The sequence below is a fragment of the Artibeus jamaicensis genome, unplaced genomic scaffold (genome assembly GCF_021234435.1).
Source record: "Artibeus jamaicensis isolate MK-2021 breed Jamaican fruit bat unplaced genomic scaffold, CSHL_Jam_final scaffold_1019, whole genome shotgun sequence".
NCBI classification, from domain to species: domain Eukaryota; kingdom Metazoa; phylum Chordata; class Mammalia; order Chiroptera; family Phyllostomidae; genus Artibeus; species Artibeus jamaicensis.
This window is the reverse complement of record NW_026522025.1, coordinates 36,772,010-36,793,872: the sequence shown is the minus strand read 5'-3', so window position 1 is coordinate 36,793,872 and position 21,863 is coordinate 36,772,010. Positions and strand designations below refer to the sequence as shown.

Sequence of the window (21,863 nt, the reverse complement as noted above, 5' to 3'; positions counted from 1 at the left end):
CCCCGCCCTGGTGAACACCTAAGGCTCCACCTATCCCTCATATGTAACAGGTGTGACCAGACCAAAAAATGGCTCAATCAGAAGAACAAATCAAAGCCCCAGAGCCAATACTTTTAAGCAACCAAGAGATAGCCAACCTATCATATGCACAATTCAAAATACTGGTCATCAGGATGCTCACAGAACTGGTTGATTTTGGTCGCACATTAGATACGTAAATGAAGGCTACACTAAGTGAAATGAAGGAAAACGCACAGGGAACCAATAATAGTGATGGAAACAACACTGGGACTCAAATCAATGGAGTGAACCAGAAGGAAGAAACAACCAACCAACCAGCCAACCAGAGAAGAATGAAGAAACAAGAATTCAAAAAAATGAGGAGAGGCTTAGGAACCTCCAGGACATCTTTAAATGTTCAAACATCTGAATTATAGGGGTACCAGAAGGGGAAGAGGAAGAGCCACAAGTGGAAAAGTTATTTGAACAAATAATAAAGGAGAACTTTCCCAATCTGGCAAAGGCAATAGACTTCCAGGAAATCCAGGAAGCTCAGAGAGTCCCAAAGACAGTGGACCCAAGGAGGAACACACCAAAGCACATCATCATTACATTACCCAAGATTAAAATGAAGGAGAGAATTCTAGAAGCAGCAAGACATAAGGGGACAGTCACCTACAAAGCAGTTCTCATCAGACTGGCAAGAAGGGGCTGGAAAGAAGTATTCTAAGCCATAAAATCCAAAGACCTACATCCAAGACTGCTCTATCCAGCAAAGCTTTCATTTAGAATGGAAGGGCAGATAAAGTGCTTCTCAGATAAGGTCAAGTTCAAGGAGTTCATCATCACCAAGCCCTTATTATATGAAATGTTAAAGGGACTTATCTAAGAAAAAGAAGATAAAAAAAGATGAACAGTGAAAGGACAGCAAACTCACAGTTATTAACAAGCACACCTAAAACAAAAAGCAAACTAAGTGGACAGCTAGATCAGGAGCAGAGCCACAGATATGGAGATCACATGGAGGGTTAGCAACAGAGGAGTGGGAGGAGGAGAAGGGGGAAGGTATAGAGAATAAGTAGCATAGACGGTGGGGAGAAAATAGAGAATAGGGCAAGAGTAGTGTAGGAAATGTAGAAGCTAAAATACTTAGGACACATAGACATGAACTAAAGGGGGGATTGTTGGGGGAGGGGGTCTGCAGGGTGGAGGGGAATGAAGGGGGGGAATGGGACAACTGTAATGGCATAATCAATAAAATATATTTTAAAAAAAAGAAACTCTACCTAATACTAGAAACAAAAACAGGTAGGCTGCCAAAATGAGGAGACAAAGAAACATGGACCAAATGAAAGAACAGATCAGAACTCCAGAAAAAGAGCTAAATGAAATGGAGATAAGCAATCTATCAGATGCAGAGTTAAAAACACTGGTTATCAGGATATTCAAGGAACTCCTTGGGTACTTTAACAGCATAAAAAAAACCCAGGCAGAAATGAAGGTTACATTAAATGAAATAAAGAAAAATCTACAGGGAACCAACAGCAGAGAGGATGAGGCCGAGAATCAAATCAATGATGTGGAACACAAGGGAGAAAAAAAGCATTCAAGAAAATGAGGATAGGCTAAGAAGTCCCTGGGACATCTTTAAATGGACCAATATCTAAATCATAGGAATGCCAGAAGGAGAAGAGAAGACCACGGAATTAAAAGCTTATTTGAAAAAGTAATGAAAGAAAATTTCCCTAATTTGGTGAGGGAAATAGACATACAAGTCCAGGAAGCAGAACCCCAAACAAGATGGACACGAAAAGGACCACACTAAAACACATCATAAAATACAAAAGCTTAAAGAGAGAATCTTTAAAAGCAGCAAGAGAAGAGCAGATAGTAAGCTACAAAGGACTGTCAGCTAATTTCTCAAAAGAAATGTTACAGGTAAGAAGGGACTGGAAAGATGTATTCATGCATGAAAAGCAAGGACTTACATCCAAGATTTACTCTATCCAGCAAAATTATTATTTAGAATGGAAGAGCAGATAAAATGATTCCCAGATAAGGTAAAGCTAAAGGAGTTCATCATCACCAAGACCTTATTATATGAAATATCTAAGACAAAGAAGATCAAAATTATGAACAGTAAAGTGACAACAAGCTCACAACTATCAACAACTGAACCTAAGGGGGAAAAAAAGACAAAAACAAACTAAACAAATACCCAGAACAGGAACAGAATCATAGAAATAGAGGTCACATGGAGGGCTATCAGTGGGGAGGGGGAAGGGGGAAATGGTGGAAAAGATATAGGGAATAAGAAGCATAAATGGTAGATACAAAATAGACAGGGGGAAGTTAAGACTAGTATAGGAAATGGAGAAGCCAAAGAAATTACATGTTTGACCCATGGACATGAACTACGCAGGATGGGCTACACTGGGGGGAATAGGGATACCAGGTAGAGGGCGACAAGGGGGAGAAAAACGGGACAACTATAATAGTGTAACCAGTAAAATAAACTTAAAAAATAAAGAAAACCTTCAAGAAACTCTAAAAAAACCCACTTGCACATGTGCACACACACAATACAGCTATCAACAGCATGACAAAAATGAAAATAGCTCTGGCTAGTGTGGCTCAGCTAGAGTGGTTCTATTAATATCAAACAAAACACTTCACAACAAAGGATATTATCTGTGGTAAAGAGTGATATTTTATAATGAAAATAGAGTCGATTCAACAAGAGAAAATAAACAATCCTAAAAGTGTGTGCACCCAATAACAAACCTCCAAAAGACATCAAGCAAAAACTGATAGAGCTGAAGGATGAAACAGACAAATTCACAATCATATCTGGAAACTTCAACATTCTCAGTAATTAACAGAACAAGTAGACCAAAAAATCAGTTAAGGGTATGGAAGATTTGAGCAACATTATCAACTGACATAACATTTATAGTCACTCTAGCCAAGTATAGCAGAACACACATTCTTTTCAAGTACATGTGAAACATTCCCTAAGACAGATATTCTGGGTCTTAAAACATGTTTCAAATTTAAGTGAACTAATATAGAATATGTTCTCTGACTACAATGGAATTAAATTATAAATTAGCCATGGAGAAATATCTGTAAAATTTTCAAATATTTGGAAGTAAATCACACGTCCAAATAGTCCATGGATCAGAAAGAAAAATTAGAAAATACTTCCTTGAACAAAAATTAAAATACAACATACCAAAATTTGTGGAATACAGTTAAAGCAGTACCTAAAGATAATTTTTTAGCTTTTAAATGCACATCTTAGAAAAGGAAAAGGTTTCAAATCAATGACCCAAGATGCTACCTTAAGAGACTATAAAAAGAAACACAAATCATACCTACAAAAAACAGAAGGAAGAGAAAAAGAATCTGACAATCAAGTGCAGTATTTAATTCACTGAGCTTGCTATAGAATTTTTATTTCTGTATAAGAGGACAAAGATGTTAACCTTAGAGTATGATTGAACCTATACAAAAAGATAAAAAAAACATTAAGCCATCTTCGATTCTTTCCTCAAGCATGGAAAACTAAAATTTTAAAAGCATTTTTAAATTATAAAAATAATTTTTTGTTTGTGATAAACTAATATAGAATCTTAAAAAGTGAACACTTTAAGTCTATAGAAATAACCACTATTAACAATTTATTGGATATCCTGCCAGACCCTTTTCTATGGGAGTCTTTTCTAATACATCAATTATGCTGAATTTTAATAGTCTATCTGATCCTCTGCACTTCATTTTTTACTTTTGTATGAATCTCAATCTAAACACAAAACACAGTACCTAGCATATAAGTGCTCATTAAATAATTATTTTTAATTGAATTTATTGGGTTGACATTGGTTTGCAAAACCACAGTTTTCAAGTATACGACTCCACAAAACATCATCTCCACAATGCTTCATGTTCCCATTGTCCAAACAGTCTTTTTCCATTGCCATCCCCCCTTGCCCACCTCTACCTACCCTAAATAATTCTTAATGAAGAGTACTATTAGAATTCTATCCCTCCATCTGTTTACTTTATCTGACTATACCTAATGGTAAAGATATATAAATGTAGTATGTCATGATTTGCACATGTGGCTAATCACAAGAATATATCTCTTTGATCAGAATATAATCACTGTACAACTGACCTATGTGGCCCAGCTACAGTACTCTGAAATCTGTACCACACTGGTCCCAAGGCTACTTCTCACTAGCTGTTCCCTACCCAGTGATTGAGCACGTCAGGGATAATGAAGTAGTCCTATTCCTGTGAGACAGGATTGCTCTAATAGGTGACTTTGGCTTGTGAACTTTCCACCAGTCTGTTGAACCTTCCTCAGAACTGTACTGCAGTCTAAGATGCATCTACCCAAGCTTCCTTCATTCATTCCCTTTCTCCTTCACTCAGGCTTAGATTAACATTTCAGTTTAACAGCTCTCCTAGTCATCTCTAAATTCCTTCCCATGTCCTTCCTCTCACATGCATTTACCTTAATAAATTTCTTGCAAGTCTAGACCCATCTTTGTGTCTGCTTCTCAGAAGACTTGAACCAACACAGCATGTTAGCTATTTGCATCTAAGTAAGAATAAAAGCTTAAACAATTACCCTCATCCTGAGACAGAAACTTAGAAAACATTCCAATTTAATCAGAATACAAGTCTCAGTTTAAAAAATAATGTTGTAGATGGCATGGTATGTTAAAAAATTTTGCCAGATTTTTCATTTTCCAGCATGCCAAAAACTATCTTCTCCTTTTGATTAAACTTAATTTCAACTGACAAGGCTGCTTCTGGCTCTACTGAGATGCCCTAATTTCCCTCTTGCTCTTGCTTTAGTACATCGCTATTCAATACTTCCTGGTGTTAGCTGAACTAGATTCACCACTCCAGGCAGAACAATGGCCTAGATTACTCAGAGAAGCGCTAAAAAAGGAATTTTTAGCAGGACTATTTTCTAAAGTACTCTTGCTTCCAAGAATATATTTTTCCTTTTTATTTCCACATAATGTAATAAGGATTAAATCTAGAATAGTAAACCCAAGTTTGTGGAGCTGTCACTATTACTCAGTCCACTTCTTGGCAAATATTTTAGAGAACATAAACTTTAATACAACACTTTTCCTTTAAAAAAGGAGAGTTACCTTTCTCTGGAGGCATTCACTGACTATAGCTTTCATAGAATTAGCCTGTTCAAAGTTAAAAAATTATTTATCAAGTGTAGAGGGTGCCATATAATCCAACACAGTTAGGACTGATAGTTGCTTATGTAATCAAAAAATCAGGAAAGAATTTTTAAAAATTTACATATCATAATCATTTTATTCTAATTTAAAATATAAATATGCATTCAGTCACAAATCTTTCATCTTAAGGCCAAACTTTTTTTTAATGTGGGTTCATTAATGGGAGCCTCACATTTCTTGGAAAAACTCTAGCCATATATGCTCTCTAGGATTCTAAACTGTTCTAAAGTAAAGAAGGAAATTTAAAATCTTATGAAGCAGAATTATAGAATCATTTTATATTCTTATAACTGCTCCTCAAACTTTTATAATGTTTCATCTATACTGAATACAACATTTTAAAAGTGCCTCTCCTTTATTAAGTCATTCCCAAGCATTCAGTTTAGTTTTCACCAGAACAGTAACTCTCCTTTCATATTTAATATATCATTCTTTTACATAATATTTCATTAAGTTATGCCATCAAAATAATAAATTCAAATAGCATTAAACAGGTTTGGTAACCTAAGTGACCCCTGGAAGGCACATAATAGGAATGGAAATGGACACTAGAGAATGGCTTCCTAAAACTTGAGAGTTCTGCAAACATGTTGTTAGCAGGTTCTACAGAGAACATCTAAGGTCTAGTCAAGTTTAGTTAAGGAGCTTCTACAATATAGAGGTGGTTTGTTTCCTTTCAGGCACCCAGTGCCTTTTGCTTTGCTCATTACCACTGCACTCAAACACCTGTCACCAAGGAATTCCTCCCCCGCACTGTTCCCACAAATAATTTATTATTATTATAAGCCTCTCAAGTGGACAGCATTGACCATTTGTCACTAATAATTAGTATTAAGACGTTAGCAACTCACTTTATTGTATAGTAATTTAGAAATTTATTATAATTATTTCATTAAAGCTTGCTGGCAAACATAGTGAGAGAGGGAACTGCAAACTTTTTCTGTAAAGAGCCAAATAGTAAATATCTGACATAAATACAAATTCCTGTCGCATATTCTCTTTGTTTTTGTTTTGTTTTGTTTTTTTATTTTAAAAAGGGCCACTATTGGGATTTGGGCCATGGTTTGCCAACCCCTGGTATAAGGTAAGGTACGACAGCCAATAATGTGCCTCCCTTCCAAATATCTAGTAAACATTCAGAGCAACTAACATTTACTGAAAGTTTACAGTATGCCAAGTATTGTGCTAAGTGTTTTGAGTGCATTATCTGATTCAATCCTCCCAGTCATGCCATACTATTAATTACTATTGTTATTTCTTTTATAGACAAATAAATTAAGACCTGGAGAGATTAAGTAACTCTCAACTATTCCACAAACAGTAGGATCAGAATCTAAACCCAGAAAGACTGACCTCTGATTTATTACACTACCTGCCTATGAAAAGCTTTCAGCTGATGTACCCAAGATCATATAGCTAATTAGTGGCATAGACCAGACTAGAACATTGACCTCCTGACGCAGTGATGATGTATTAGTCAAAGAAATCTGCATTTTAAAGGGAGATTTAACAATGTTTTAATGCAATGAATGAATATCTCTAATGATATAATATCAGGCACTGAAAAGAAAGGTATTTTGTAAGGGATATCAGACCGGGAGTGTCACAAAGCTAAAATTAGGAATCATTGCCCTGCTTTTTCAATAAAAGCACAAGTGAATCTTAACTACAGAACACAGAAACGTGAGAAATAAATTATCTTAAAAATCTAACAGATTCAATTCCTCTCAGAAAACACAAAAATAATATATAACAATATAAAATAGGAGGCCAGCAATAGAGTAGATCAGATAGGTGCTTAGGGGTAGGCTGAAGATGACAGGAGGAAATACGAGCAGAGAGAAATGTGCAATATCGAGATGGTATTCATCTGGTGATTGAGAGCAATTCAAGCAGGAAAGTAATGTTACAGAGATCCATGACAAGGAGTATAATGTGTGGTAGTGTCCCAGGAAGTAACCCAGAAATGTAGTAACATAACAACAAATGGGATCAATGAACTCTAATAGGTCCTCCTTTTATAATACCCTCCCTCCCCTCAAATAAAAAGAGCTCTCTTCATTTCTTCCTTGAGCAGAAATAGTGGAGTTAAAACAGGACAACAAAGATGTGGGAGGAGGTGGAGATGTATTCGTCAGAGAGAGAAAGGTCTGTGTAGATGGAGAGGAGTGTGATTATGTGACTCTCCCTGGAGGCCTAATGCTATCCCATTCTTTCTTGGATTAGGAGAAAGTATAAACTATTCAAATCACATTTCTCTGCTTGTGCCACATAAGTAAAGGGCATACAGACTGTTCTACAGAACAGCTTATAGCAAAAGCCTGTCACCGGGATAATGATAGCAAACACTTCCATAGTAGTTACTATGTGCCAGGTACTGTCTAAGACACTTTAAGTGAAATAAGTAATTTAGTCTTCACAATCACCCTGTGACAGGGAACTTCTATAATCCTTGTGTTTGATAAGGGGCCTGAAGCACAGAACGGTTAAATGACTTGTTTAAATTCACACAGCTCAAAGATAGTGAAGCTAGAATCCAAACCCAGTTAGACAGGTTCCACATAGTCCACATACTCTTAACCACTCTGTTATAAATAACTTCTTTAGCTCAATTGTGCCATCACAAGCAAGTGATTGGCATCAAACTGTCTTGCAGCAATAAAGGGCTCCAGGCACTGGGCTGGGGATCAAGATGATGATTGGAAAGAGCAACTAGAAATTGGAGAGAGTTTCTAGGAAAAACTGGGGTATCAGGGATGTTTTTCAGGAAGGAACTTGAGCATGAGAGGAATACAATGACTCAAAGAAAAAACTACTCATTACCATACCAATTTGAACATGTTAAACTAACAACCTAAGTTGTTCTAAAATTTGAGACCTAAACTAAATGTAATTATGATCTTAAATCCTGGTCTTTGTGACTACCTGCATTGATCTTTCAATATATAAGTACATATAATTTAAAAATTAAAGCAGGCACATTATAATTGAATTTTTAGTCATACTGCTATAGTAGGATAAATGCTGACATCAATCTAGCAGAAAGTTCTATGTTGGGCTTCAGACTACATTACATGAGTATGTGTTTTCAAAACTATTGATATAATATTCCTTGAACTAAATAATAAAATTAATATGTATTAAACATAGAGATGTTTGAGTATGGACTACAAAGGTAATCTTGGGATGTAGAATTTGCCAATTTGCCATTGTAACTCAGGATGCTGCACTATAGGGGTGCCAGAAAAAAAAGAGAGAGTGCAAGAAATTGGAAACTTATTTGAAAAAATAATGAAGGAAAACTTCCCTAGCTTGGTGAAGGAAATAGACATGCAAGTCCAGGAAGCACAGAGAGTCGCAAACAAGATGGATGCAAAAGAGGCTCATTCCAAGACACATCATAATTAAAATGCCAAAGGTTAAATACAAAAAGAGAATCTGAAAAGGAGCAAGAGAAAAGCAGATAGTTACCTACAAGGGAGCCCCCATAAGACCGTCAGCTCATTTCTCAAAGAAACTTCACAGGCCAGAAGGGAGTAGCACAAAATATTTAAAGTGGTAAAAAGCAAAGAACTTCAACCAAGATTATTCTAGCCAGCAAAGCTATAATTTATAATTGAAGGACAGATAAAGAGCTTCCCAGACAAGAAAAAGCTAAAGGAGTTTCATCACCACCAAACCAGTATTATATGAAATGTTAAAAGGTCTTCTTTAAGAAGAAGTTTAAAACATGAACAATAAAATGGCAATAAACAAATGTCTATCAACAATTGAATCTAAAAAACAAAATAAACAAACAGAACAAAAACAGAATCATAGATACAGAGAATGCTTTGATGGTTGCCTGATGGGTGGGTGTTGGGGGAGGTGGGTGAAAAAGTTGAAGGGATTAAGAAGCACAAATTGGTAGTTATGAAATAGTCATGGGAATGTAAGTACAGCATAGGAAACAGAGTAGCCAAAGAACACATATCCATGATCCACGGCCATGAACAACAGTGTGGGGATTGCCTGAGGGAATGGGGGAGGGGGTTGGGTGGAGGAGCACAAAGGGGGAAAAACTGGGACAACTGTATTAGCATAAACAATAACATAGGCCCTTGCTGGTGTGGCTCAGTAAACTGAGTGCCAGCCAGCAAACCAAAGGGTCACTAGTTCAATTTCCTTTCAGGGCACATGCTTAGATTGTGGGCCAGGTCCCCAGTAGGGGGCACGCAAGAGGCAAGCACACACTGATGTTTCTCTCCCTTTCTTTCTCCTTCCCTTCCTCTCTGAAAACAAATAAAATCTTAAAAAAAAATATATATATATATATATATAATTACAAAAACAATTCTCCATTGTAACTCACATAAGGGCACTAACAACAATGTAGGAACACTTAAACCAGATCCTCTTGAAATATAACCCTAGGAAATTGCCTAATTAATGTGTTCATTTTTTATGGGTAGATAAATAATATAAAAAAGGAACGTGAGCAAGAGATGCCCTGGAATACAAATATAATAATATTCTAGACCCAGCTCCTAAAACACAGACCATTGTCAAGCTGCACAAAAAGGCCAAAGACAGATACTGAGGATATATTGCAAATGGTCATTGCTTTCTGTATGATAACAATAGTGTTAGGACTCTATCAGTATTACTTTATTAGGATGTCCATATTGTATCAAGAAAAACCTGGACACAAAATTAAATTAAATTTGTTTTAAAAATAAGATCACTTCTGCCAAGATGGAGGCGTAGGTGGAAGCACTGCACCTTCTCACACAACCAAGTTTAAAAACAACAAAGTTTTAGCAACAAAAACGCAGCCAAACCACAGAAAATTGAACTACACGGAAATCTGACAACAACAAACCCTTCAGCCAAACCGGTAAGAGAGGCAGAGCCAGCAGCAGAGCGGGGTCAGGCAGGAAAGATCCACCAGACCAACTCGGGCGCCCGACCCAGGTGCGCCAGCAGCCGTGGGCAGATCCCAGGTGTGGAGAAGCGGGTGGACCCACTGAGGGCTGACCACAGTCACACATTCGCGCACAGATAAACCAGTGAAGGAGCTAGCAGTGAGATGGATCGCACAGGTCCCAGTGACGGGAAGTGGCAGGGGGAACCACCATTGTCCCTCTCTGACCCCGCCCCCACATATAGCATCACAACCCAGCCACTTGGTTGCCCCGCCCTGGTGAACACCTAAGGCTCAGCCCCTCATACATTACAGGTGCAAACAGACCAAAACATTATGGCTTAAGAACAGCTCAAATCCCCAGAGCCTATAATTCTAAGCAACCAAGAAATAGCCAAAGTTTCAGATGCACAGTTCAAAACATTGGTGATCAGGATGCTCACAGAACTGGTTCATTTTAGTCACAAGTTAGAGGAACGTATGAAGGCCAAACTAATTGAAATGAAGGGAAATACACAGGAAACCAATAGTAATGGAAAGGAAACTGGGACTCAAATCAAAGGAGTGGACCAGAAGGAGGAAAAAAATGACTAAACACAAAAGAATGAAGAAACAAAAATTCAAAAAAATGAGGAGAGGCTTAGGAACCTCCAGGACATCTTTAAATGTTCCAACATCCGAATTATAGGGGTACCAGAAGGGGAAGAGGAACAGTCACGAGTGGAAAACGTATTTGAACAAATAATAAAGGAGAATTTCCCCAATCTGGCAAAGGAAATAGACTTCCAGGAAATGCAGGAAGCTCAGAGAGTCCCAAAGACAGTGGACCCAAGGAGGAACACACCAAGGCACATCATAATTACATTAGCCAAGATTCAAATGAAGGAGAGAATCCTAGAAGCAGCAAGAGATAAGGGACAGTCACCTACAAAGCAGTTCCCATCAGACTGTCAGTGGATTTCTCAAAAGAGACCTTACAGGCAAGAAGGGGCTGGAAAGAAGTATTCCAAGTCATAAAAGACAAGGACCTACATCCAAGATTGCTCTATCCAGCAAAGCTTTCATTTAGAATGGAAGGGCACATAAAGTGCTTCTCAGATGAGATCAAATTCAAGGAGTTCATCATCACCAAGCCCTTATTATATGAAATGTTAAAGGGACTTACCTAAGAAAAAGAAGATTAAAAAGATGAACAGTGAAAGGACAGCAAAACTCACAGTTATTAACAAGCACACCTAAAACAAAAAGCAGACTAAGAGGACAGCTAGATCAGGAGCAGAACCATAGAAATGATGATCACATGGAGGGTTAGCAACAGGGGAGTGAAGAAGGAGAAGGGGGGAGAAGGTACAGAACATAAGTAGCATAGATGGTAGGTAGAAAATAGATAGGGGAGGGCAAGAATAGTATGGGAAATATAGAACCTAAAGAACTTGAGACACGTGGTCATAAACTAAAGGGGGGATGGTGGGGGAGGGGGTATGCAGGGTGGAGGGGAATGAAGGGGGGAAATAGAACAACTGTAATGGCATAATAAAATATATTTAAAAAATAAAAATAAAAATAAAAATAAAATTGTGTGGGTTCCTCCCCACCAAAAATACACACACACGCACACACACACATACACACACCATTAACTAGGAAATACACTAGTGTATCCATGATATAGAAAATATATTGATAACTCTGTATTATACTGTATTTTATTATATATAATACAGATTTTATTAAAATTAAGAAGGCATATATATGTGTATATATGTAATTAAAAACATATGTTCCCAGAGAAAAAAGTTCAAATTCTAAATGGTAAACAGTCTGGATGCAACTGGCAAACCTCAAGTTTAGCAACATACTGTTAATTAACTGGCAAAACCAGTATGATTTTTGAAACCACAGACATCACTACTGTTTGGCTTGGCAGATTCCTGAAATCTAAACCCACTGCTAATATTATTCAGGCCCTGCACCCTTGAACCTTGAAGACTGCTTCTTGCCACTGCAAACAGTCTGATTCATCCTCTTCAGGAGCACCAGAATAACTTACCAACATTCTATCTGAAACACAGAGAGGGAAAGAGAAGAGTTGTCTGGTTTCCTCAGATTTCCAATTCCAATTCTAGTCCATTGTGAGGCCCAGCTACTCTTTTTCCTCTTGAGTTCCAACAGAATATCTGTATTTTTTATTAATTTTTTCACTTCTTTTAAGCTGATTTTAGTTACTTGCAAAAAAGAACCTGACCAAAACAGGCAGCAGGCTTTAATTTGAAAGCCTGGAATGTCTAAGCAACCTAATTTTAAAGGAGAATAATATTTTTTTAGTACATTGAAATATTAAACCTCCTAATCAATGCTATTCATGAGAATCATCCATTTTGAATGAAAGATTCAGCCAAAATGCATTCAGAGAAAATACATGTCATTCATGTGGAAATAATCTTTCTCAATACGACAATGCCTGTGAAATTAAAAACTGCATTTAATTACATTTTTTGTGACCGTGGCTTGCAAACCTATTTTAGGCAACAGAATATTTTCTTCTAATGAAATCTTAGGTTCATGCCCAATGCAAAACATAGAGCTGCTCTGGCTGAAGCATGTGCACGTCTGGAAGGAGGCATGTGTACATGTGTGCACCTGCAGGCAGAAAATTCTGCCTGATGGACCACCTCTTCCCTGTCAGAAACCCCCTGAGGCAACATCCCAGACCGTTTGGCCTAGGTGAATCATAGCTTGAAAGTCACTGGGCTAGAAAAGGATAGTCACCATTTCACACTTTATACTGTCACAACCAAGACACCAAATCAGTCACATGCCTATTTACCTGTGAGTTTTAAAACTTTTTCCATCAACATAAATATCAATATCTGGGCAACAATGTTTCACGTAAAGTTTCAATAAGTCTTCTCCTAATTCAGATGCAGGTTCCAAGTCATAAGTATCTTCAAAAGAGAAAAAAGACCAAAAATTAGTTTCTTTAATATTAGAAATATCCTAGAAATGTGTATTATAATATTAACAAGAGGTTTTTCCACATGGTTACATTGACTAGCTACTGAAAAACAGCAAAACTGACCATAATATTTAAGTGGTAAATTAAAAATAAAGAACATTTGCCCTGACTAGTGTGGTTCAGTTCATTAGGTGTAATTCCACAAAGCAAAAACTCGCTGGTTCAATTCCCAGTCAGGGCACATGCCTGACTCGTGGGTTTGGTCCCCATTTGGGGGTGTCCAAGAGGCAACTCATGGATGTTTCTCTCTCACATCGATGTTTCTCTCTGCCTCTTTCTCCCTCCCTTCCCCACTCTCTAAAAATAAATAAAATCTTTTAAAAATAAAATAAAACATTTAAAAATCATGTATACTTTCTGCTTTGAAATAAATATTTCCATCTATATTTAAAAATGTATATACCTTTAAATACAGATATACATTTAAACAAAGGTAATGTTATCATAAAATTATACACCAAAATTGAAGCCGATGCATGAATGAATGTCTGACTTAGAATGTTAGAAAATTTTTCAATTTTGGTATTTTTCACTCTTAATCCCTTCCTATTCCTGGATTTATGGCTAGAATGATGTGTGAACCAATAGAAATTCAACTGAAATTAATGGAGTCTACAGAATACTATGAGTTTAGTATTATACACAGTATGGAGATGTACACAAAATAAATTATATTATAAACTACCTCTAGTTCAAAGGATTCACAATTTAGGTAGTGGGAAATAAAATATAAAACATGTATATATTCATATGTAGGTATACGTGTATGTGTGTACGAAAGGAAACATGAGGCAAGGGAAGCAGCTGAGCAGATTTAGGATTGGATAGTGTGAATAACTCTGTAGGGGAGTGGGGGGTTATGGGCTATAAAGGTGGTCTCTAGTTGTCTGGTACCTGGTCCTGGAATGATTAAGGCAGAGGAATATGAAGTCTGTACAGATAGTATCCAGCCATGTACTATGAAAAATTGAGACGTTTACTGAAGAAGATACACGCTACAAGAAACACTGTACATAGGACAATGATACCTCAGTCCCCTTCAAAGTAGGCACCTTGGGACCTCACACAGACCTCCTTTCAATCTCCATCAGCTGTCCTGTCATGTTTTCCTGAATGTCATAGATAGCCTGAAATCTCTCCTCTTCCAAAGGTGATTTTAGTTTTAGGACAAGCCAGAAGTCATAGGACACCAGATGTCGACTATGGGCAGGGCTGAATCACCTGGTGATTTGATGTTTTGACAAAAAACTCTGCACAAGTTGTGATGCATAAGTGGGTTACCTGTCGCGATGAATCTGCCAATCACCAGCTGGCCATAGCTGCAGACTTCTGAATCATACAAATAGTTTCCATGGAGGAATGTTCAATTTTAACACAAAATCTGATGCAGGTATGTTTCTCTACTCCCTCAGTCATTTTGAATGTGACAGCCACACAGTACACACGCCCATTCAATACTGTCTACCACCTCCACTGACTAGTTCAGTGAAGTTGTTATTGTTCACACATGTGCATTCCAGTCCACTCTCCTTGGCTGCCAGGTTACATCAATGTCATGCAAACCATTCTTATTATATTAACAATGGCTGGACTTTTTCTGGGCATAATGTATACATATGAAAAACACTACACTGTATATTATGGCTTTGGCAGTCCAAAACTTTCATCAGTACACCTCATAAGTACCAATCATGTGGGACAGATTCCTACTGACCAAATTTACAAATTAAGTATTTATAAACTAGAATGCCAATATTGGCTCTACTATGAAAGGAGATCCAGAATCTGACCCCTACTCAGTATCTCCACTGCTACCACCATAGTCAAAGCCACCATCACCACCTGCAACTCGATTTATTCAGTAACTTCCTAATACGTTTCCTACTCTTGACCCCAACGATCTACTTTTTAATCTTTTATTCATTGATTTAGAAAGGAGGAGACACACACACACACATATTAATTTGTTGTTTGACCTATTTATGTATTTACTGGTTGATTCTTGTACGTGCCCTAAAATAAAGGATCAAACCCACAACTTTGGTGGTATATCAGGACAATGCTCTAAACAACTGAGCTTCCTGGTCAGGCCCCCCCACAGTCTATTTTAAACAAAGCATTCAGAGGCATGCTTTAAAAGGTAATTTAGATCTTGGCCCATCCCTGTTCAAAACCATCTGGCTGTCTCCATTTCTTTTAAAGTAAAGCCAAAGTCTTACAGTGGCTTGCCAGGCTCCACAACATCTGACTCCTAATTATCTCCCTGACTTCACTGCCTACTCTTTTGCTTATTTACATACTGAACTCTTTCTCATTCCTCCAAATGGCAGGTTATATTTCCATGTTAGGATATTTTCACTGCCATTTCTTCTGCCTTGAACTCTCCTCTCCCAGATAATCACTTGGCTAACTTTCTTACTGAATTTATTTATTTATTTATTTATTTATTTATTTATTTATTTACGTACTTACTTATTTATTTAAATTTTATCGTTGTTCAACTACAGTTGTCTCCAATTTCCCTCTTATTGCCTTTAAGCTTGGTCTAAATGTCACATTTCCCTTTTTTTTTCTTTTAGAGTTACACAACCTATACATTCTTGTTTAAAAAATATTTTATTGATTATGCCATGTTCCCCCCTTCATTCCCCCTCCATCCTGCACACCCCCTCCCCCCATTCCCCTGCTTGAGTTCATGTCCATGTGTCACAAGTTCTTTAGATTCTATATTTCCCATACTTTTCTTGCCCTCCCCGTCTATTTTCTACCTACCATCTATGCTACTTATTTTCTGTACCTTTTCCCCCCTTCTCCTCCTCCCACTCCCCTGTTGCTAACCCTCCATGTGATCTCCATTTCTGTGGCTCTGCTCCTGATCTAGCTGTCCACTTAGTTTGCTTTTTGTTTTAGGTGTGCTTGTTAATAACTGTGAGTTTGCTGTCCTTTCACTGTTCATCTTTTTTATCTTCTTTTTCTTAGATAAGTCCCTTTAACATTTCATATAATAAGGGCTCGGTGATGATGAACTCCTTGAACTTGACCTTATCGGAAAAGCACTTTATCTGCCCTTCCATTCTAAATGAAAGCTTTGCTGGATAGAGCAATCTTGGATGTAGGTCTTTGGATTTCATGACTTGGAATACTTCTTTCCAGGCCCTGCTTGCCTGTAAAGTCTCTTTTGAGAAATCAGCTGACAGTATGATGGGGACTCCTTTGTAGGTGACTGTCCCCTTATGTCTTGCTGCTTCTAGAATTCTCTCCTTCATTTTAATCTTGGGTAATGTAATTATGATGTGCTTTGGTGTGTTCCTCCTTGGGTCCACTGTCTTTGGGATGTCTGAGCTTCCTGGATTTCCTGGAAGTCTATTGCCTTTGCCAGATTGGGAAAGTTCTCCTTTATTATTTGTTCAAATAACTTTTCCACTTGTTGCTCTTCCTCTTCTCCTTCTGGTACCCCTATAATTCAGACGTTGGAATGATTAAAGATGTCCTGGAGTTTCCTTAGCCTCTCATTTTTTGAATTCTTGTTTCTTCATTCTTCTCTGGTTGGCTGGTTGGTTGGTTGTTTCTTCCTTCTGGTTCACTCCATTGATTTGAGTCCCAGTGTTGTTTCCATCACTATTGGTTCCCTGTGCGTTTTCCTTCATTTCACTTAGTATGGTTTCCTTCATTTCACTTCATTTATTTATCTAATTTGCGGCTAAAATCAACCAGTTCTGTGAGCATCCTGATGACCAGTATTTTGAATTGTGCATCTGATAGGTTGGACATCTCTTGGTCTCTTAGAAGTATTGGCTCTGAGGCTTTGAGCTGTTCTTCTTCTTGAGCCATATGTCGTCTGTTCGTGCTTATTATGTATGAGGGGGAAAGCTTGGGTGTTCACGGGGGCGGGTCAACCCAGTCTCTGGGTTGTGACTGGGGACGTGGTCAGAGAAGGAGCAATGATGTTTGTTCCACTTTCTCTCCAATTTCAGTCCCCTTTTCTGCTTCCCAGAAGCAAATTGGGCCCTTCTGGTGCTGGTTCCCGGGTGGGTGGGCTTCTGTACGTTCTAGGCCCCTGTGGGTGTCTCCAATGAACTCTCCTGTGAGGCTGGGAGCCTCTCTCGGCACCTCAACCCCTGAAAGTTTATCCAACTGGTGCTTTTAGGCTTTATTTCTTAAGATTTTATTTATTTATCTTTAGAGGGGAAGGGGGGAAGGAGAGAGGGAGAGAAACATCAATGTATGGTTGCCTTTTGTGCATCTCCTGCTGGGGACTGGCCTGCAGGGAACGGGCCTGCAACCCAGGCATGTGCCCTGACTGGGAATCGAACCGCGACTGTGTGGTTCGCAGGCCTGCGCTCAATCCACTGAGCTACACCAGCCAGGGCTAGGCTTTATTTCTTATTGCTGGGGCCCTGGGTTTCGTGGCCTAACTCACTGCCCGTTTTTTTGCCTGGTTTATCTGCAAGCAAATGTGTGTCCACAGTCACCCAGCCACCCTGTGAGCCTTACTGTGTCTGCTTATTTCGTCCCCGCACCCACCCGGGTCACCAACCGTCGCCTTTTCCTGCAGGACCCCTCTCTGCTGGCCACCAACTTCACCCCTCTTACTGGTGTGGATAAATGGTTCCTTGTTGTTGGACTTCGGTACAGTTCAATTTTCTGTCTGTTTTGGTTGTGTTTTTGTTTCTAAATCTTTGTTGCCCTTAAATTTGGTACAGTATTTCCACCTATCCCTCCATCTTGGCCGGCAGTCCTAAATGTCACATTTCCAATGAGGCTAACTCTGACCACCCATCTATAATTACAACTCCCATCACTAGTGCTCTGTTGGGAAGAAAAAAATTACTCTTCCAGGTTATATCAGCTGGTCTAATAATTACATCAAGATGAGACAAATTAACAAGAGAAAAATAACCAAATTTAATTATATCCATACACATGGGAATACCACATACATGAGAGGTTCAGAGAAAGAAAGGTAAAATGAGTTTAAAACAACATTCTGAGCTAAGAAATGAGATAAAGTGCTTGGAGCTTCAGAGGAGAGAACAATAATTAAAGAGATGGTAAGAAGAGCACATGTTCAGGAATTAGATATTTGCCCTGCAACATACATAAGTCATAAAAAGTTCTTTCTGAAAACAACTCTTATTATGGGCAAGGCCCACAATTTAAACTGTTTAAGGGAGAGGTAAAAGCTTCTCTTTACTGCACAGTCTCAATTGCTCTCAGCTCAAAATAATCCACATGCCAGAGTGGCACATCTTGGGGATGGATCCCTGTTCTGAACACCTTCAACTTCCAACCCCCCTTTCTTTGTCCTGTTTTGTTACAGCATGTCACCTTCTAACGTCCTTACTGTGTTTACTGTCTATCTTTACCCCAACTTACCTTCTTTAATTAGAATGTAAGTTCAAAAAAAGTTGAAAATTTGTCATTGAAGTATCCCTCAGACCTAGAACAGTACCTGACACACAGTAGGTTCTCAATAAATATTTGTTGAGTAAATTATGTAGCAAATTCTACATAATGAAGATTTTTGAAGGAAAAAACATAAAAGTACAACCAGAAATAGGCAGGGGAAAAGGAAAGATCCTACTATTTCTATATATTCCTATAGAAAGATTAAAGCCCATAAATTAATGGGGTATACTCAAGAGAAATAGCCTTCATTTTTGATGATTCAAAGATTGGAGTCTGATTTTTGACACAAAGGAAAAATCTAGAAACTTTTCAAAAGAAAACGAAGTGCCCTGGCCAGATGTTTCAGCTGGATGAAGCAATGTCCCCATGTGCCAAGGTTACTGGTTCAATCCCTGGTCAGGGCACATTACAGGAGTCAACCAGTGAATGCTTGAGTGGGTGGAACAACAAAATCAATGTTTCTCTCTCTCGTTCTCTCTCTCCCTTCCTCTCTGTCTCTAAAATCAATAAACAGAAAAAAGAAAAAAGAACAAAAAGAAAACCAAGTTAATTTGATAGATTGTTATCTATTTCAAGTCCCATTATATATTTCAATGACCGACAGAATTTGAATATAATAAAAATATGTATTTGGTCTTTGTTCTCTGGTTCCTGGCACAGAGTTCCTAAAACTCTTGGCATTTTCTAAGTTATAGGAAAACCTTTTGTTATTCATAATAAGCCCCTTTCAACCACACCTGACTTTATGCTAATGAGGTGAGCTCTAGGTGACCACTAGATGACCCCTAGGTGAACTCATGATGGGGGCTGGTCACCAAAAAGACCAAACATGTGATTTCAAAGTGGGAACTCTCAGTCCTGACTGGTGTGCCTTACTGGGTTGGGCTTCATCCTGCAAATTGAAAGGATGCCAGTGTGATTCTCCGTCAGGACACATGCCTGGGTTGCAAGCCAGGTCCCCAGTTGAGGGTGTGCAAAAGGCAGCCAATCAATGTTTCTCTCTCTCTCTTTTTCTCCCTCCCTTCCCTTCTATCTAAAAATAAATACAATTTTTTAAAGTGGGAGCTTTCAGCCCCACTGTCCCCTCCACCCCCCACGCCCCTAGGGAGTGAAAAGGGACAAATCGAAGGTTAAGTTATAAAAACACTTAATGAGATTCAGAGAGCTAGTGGGTTGCTCAGCACATTGACATGCTGGAAGGGTGGCACACATGAAAAAGGCATGAACATTTGTTCTGTATACTGTCCCTTCCCACCCATACCTCATCCTATGCATCTTCCATTGGGCTGTTCCTGAGTTGTATATTTTAAAATAAATAAACTTAATGAAATGTTTTTATGACTTCTGTTAGTCCAGCAAAGCATTAAACCTTGAAGGGAAGTTGTGGGAAATCCTGTATTTGTAGTTGTTGGGCACAACTGTGGGTAGTGAATGTGTCATTCCAAAATATGTCACTTTGGCATAAGGAGCACTTTGAGTTCCAGGCAACTAGGAACCAGCAAATGCAAGAAAAGCTCTTTACTGCCCCCCACCCCAACTGCCTAAAAACAAAGTATAAATTTTCCCTCTGGTAAAAAAAAATTTACATTTATAAAGAAAAGTTCCATTTGTAAAGGTATCTCCTCACTGGGAAGAAACAATTCTCATCACTTGACTCATTACATAACAATACAACCCTTATTTACCATACATTTTCTTCTCTGACCTTTTCATAATTTGTTTCTACCACCCAGTAGCTCAAAACTCTTTTTTTTTTAGCCTAAAAGGATAGTAAACCTCAATCATCTGACTACCTCCTTAAATCTCATTTCCTTGTGAAACTCCTGAAGCAGAAGTAAGTACAAAATGAAAATCTTTTCCCCCCTCCAGTTAATCTCTCTTATCTCAGTTTAATTCTTAGGCCAGCCACAGAATTTTGGGGGTAAAGGGAACTTCTTCCTGTCCTACAGTAGCCGAATACTCCATTTGTGGCTTTTTAGGAACTGCCCTGCCTGGTTTCAGAGGCTGTAACCCCCCAGGGCTAAGGCTGAGTAAGAGACCTTGGGACCATAAGCCACTAAGGAGACAAAGCCTACCTTCCTGGCTGGGCACTGCCTCTGCCCCCTTTACTTCATCCTGCCTGGCCTCAGGTGGATGACTGGTTAGCCAATGACAGGTAAGATTCCTCAAGGGAGGGAAGACCTAAGATAGGCATGGTCATGAAAGGGCCCTCAGGGAAGGACTTGGGGGGGCTATAAAAAAAGGGGATGATGGACCCTTGCCCCTCAGCTTTGACATAGCCTGAGTCCTCATTCTGTCTGGGAGAAGTCTCCTAATTTCTTGGCTGCCTTACTTCCCCTGACTGGCTTAAACCTGAAACAGTGCTGGATGGTGGTACAGTCCTGGGTAGTATGAACAGTTCCCCAGAGAGATCAGGCCTAAAAAAGAATGCATAAAATCCTGTGAAACCTGCTTTGCTAAGAATGTCCTCAGTTTTCTGATGAGGGTCCAAGCATTAAATGAGTTTGTTTTCCAAAGTTTTATGGCCCTTTAGCTAACTGACCCTGTCTTAGAATAAGCCCTCATAATTCTTTATATGTTATCTATTGTTTGATCATTACTGCCTGACAATGATTGATGAAGACCTTCCTTGAGGTAATGCTCCCAGAAAGCAACAAAAGCCTGTCCAGGCAGGGGTCAGGGCCCTCTCTCACTCAGAGAGTGGCTGAGCCATCCCTTTTCATCACAGAACTTCTGCAATCCATGTGAATTTGTTCATTGCATCCAGAACATACAGACCCCGCTAGACGAAGTCTGCATCAGTGGCTAGCATCTGAAGTGGGGACAATCTTCTGTGACTAAGCCCTTAATCTGTGAGATCTGTGCTAACTCTGGATAGTTAGTATCAGAACTGGATTGTTGGGTACCTAGTTGGTATCAGAGAATTGGTTGGTAACCACACACATTTGGTGTCAAGAGTGGTACCAGGGAAAAAAGACACAGTTATAGAAATCCAAAAATCAATGTTCTTCAATTTGAAGTTACCAACCCACTCTATCCTTAACTTACTCTCTGCTTATACTCCTTCAACACAGTACCACCCAAACTCCTTGAAGTGGTTTGAGTAAGGTGACCACATGTCATGGTTAGCCTGAGACAGTCATAGTTCATTCCTGTTGCCCTGGAATAATTATCAACAGCAATAATAATTTTTCACCTCTTACTCTTTCAAAAGGGTCCCAGATTAGACAATAAAATATAAGGTCATCCTTTATTTAAG

General features: G+C 38.6%; 1 protein-coding gene across 5 annotated transcripts in view; it reads right to left on the bottom strand.

Annotated features, from left to right (window-relative positions):
- Positions 1–21,863, bottom strand: part of BTBD8 (BTB domain containing 8) — a 97,460-nt gene that overhangs the window by 49,388 nt on the left and 26,209 nt on the right. For all 5 annotated transcript variants that reach the window (XM_053655594.1, XM_053655596.1, XM_053655598.1 and 2 more), the window contains one exon: positions 13,007–13,124. In XM_053655594.1, coding sequence (XP_053511569.1) covers positions 13,007–13,124 — 118 coding nt within the window. The remainder of the gene's footprint in view (positions 1–13,006; positions 13,125–21,863) is intronic.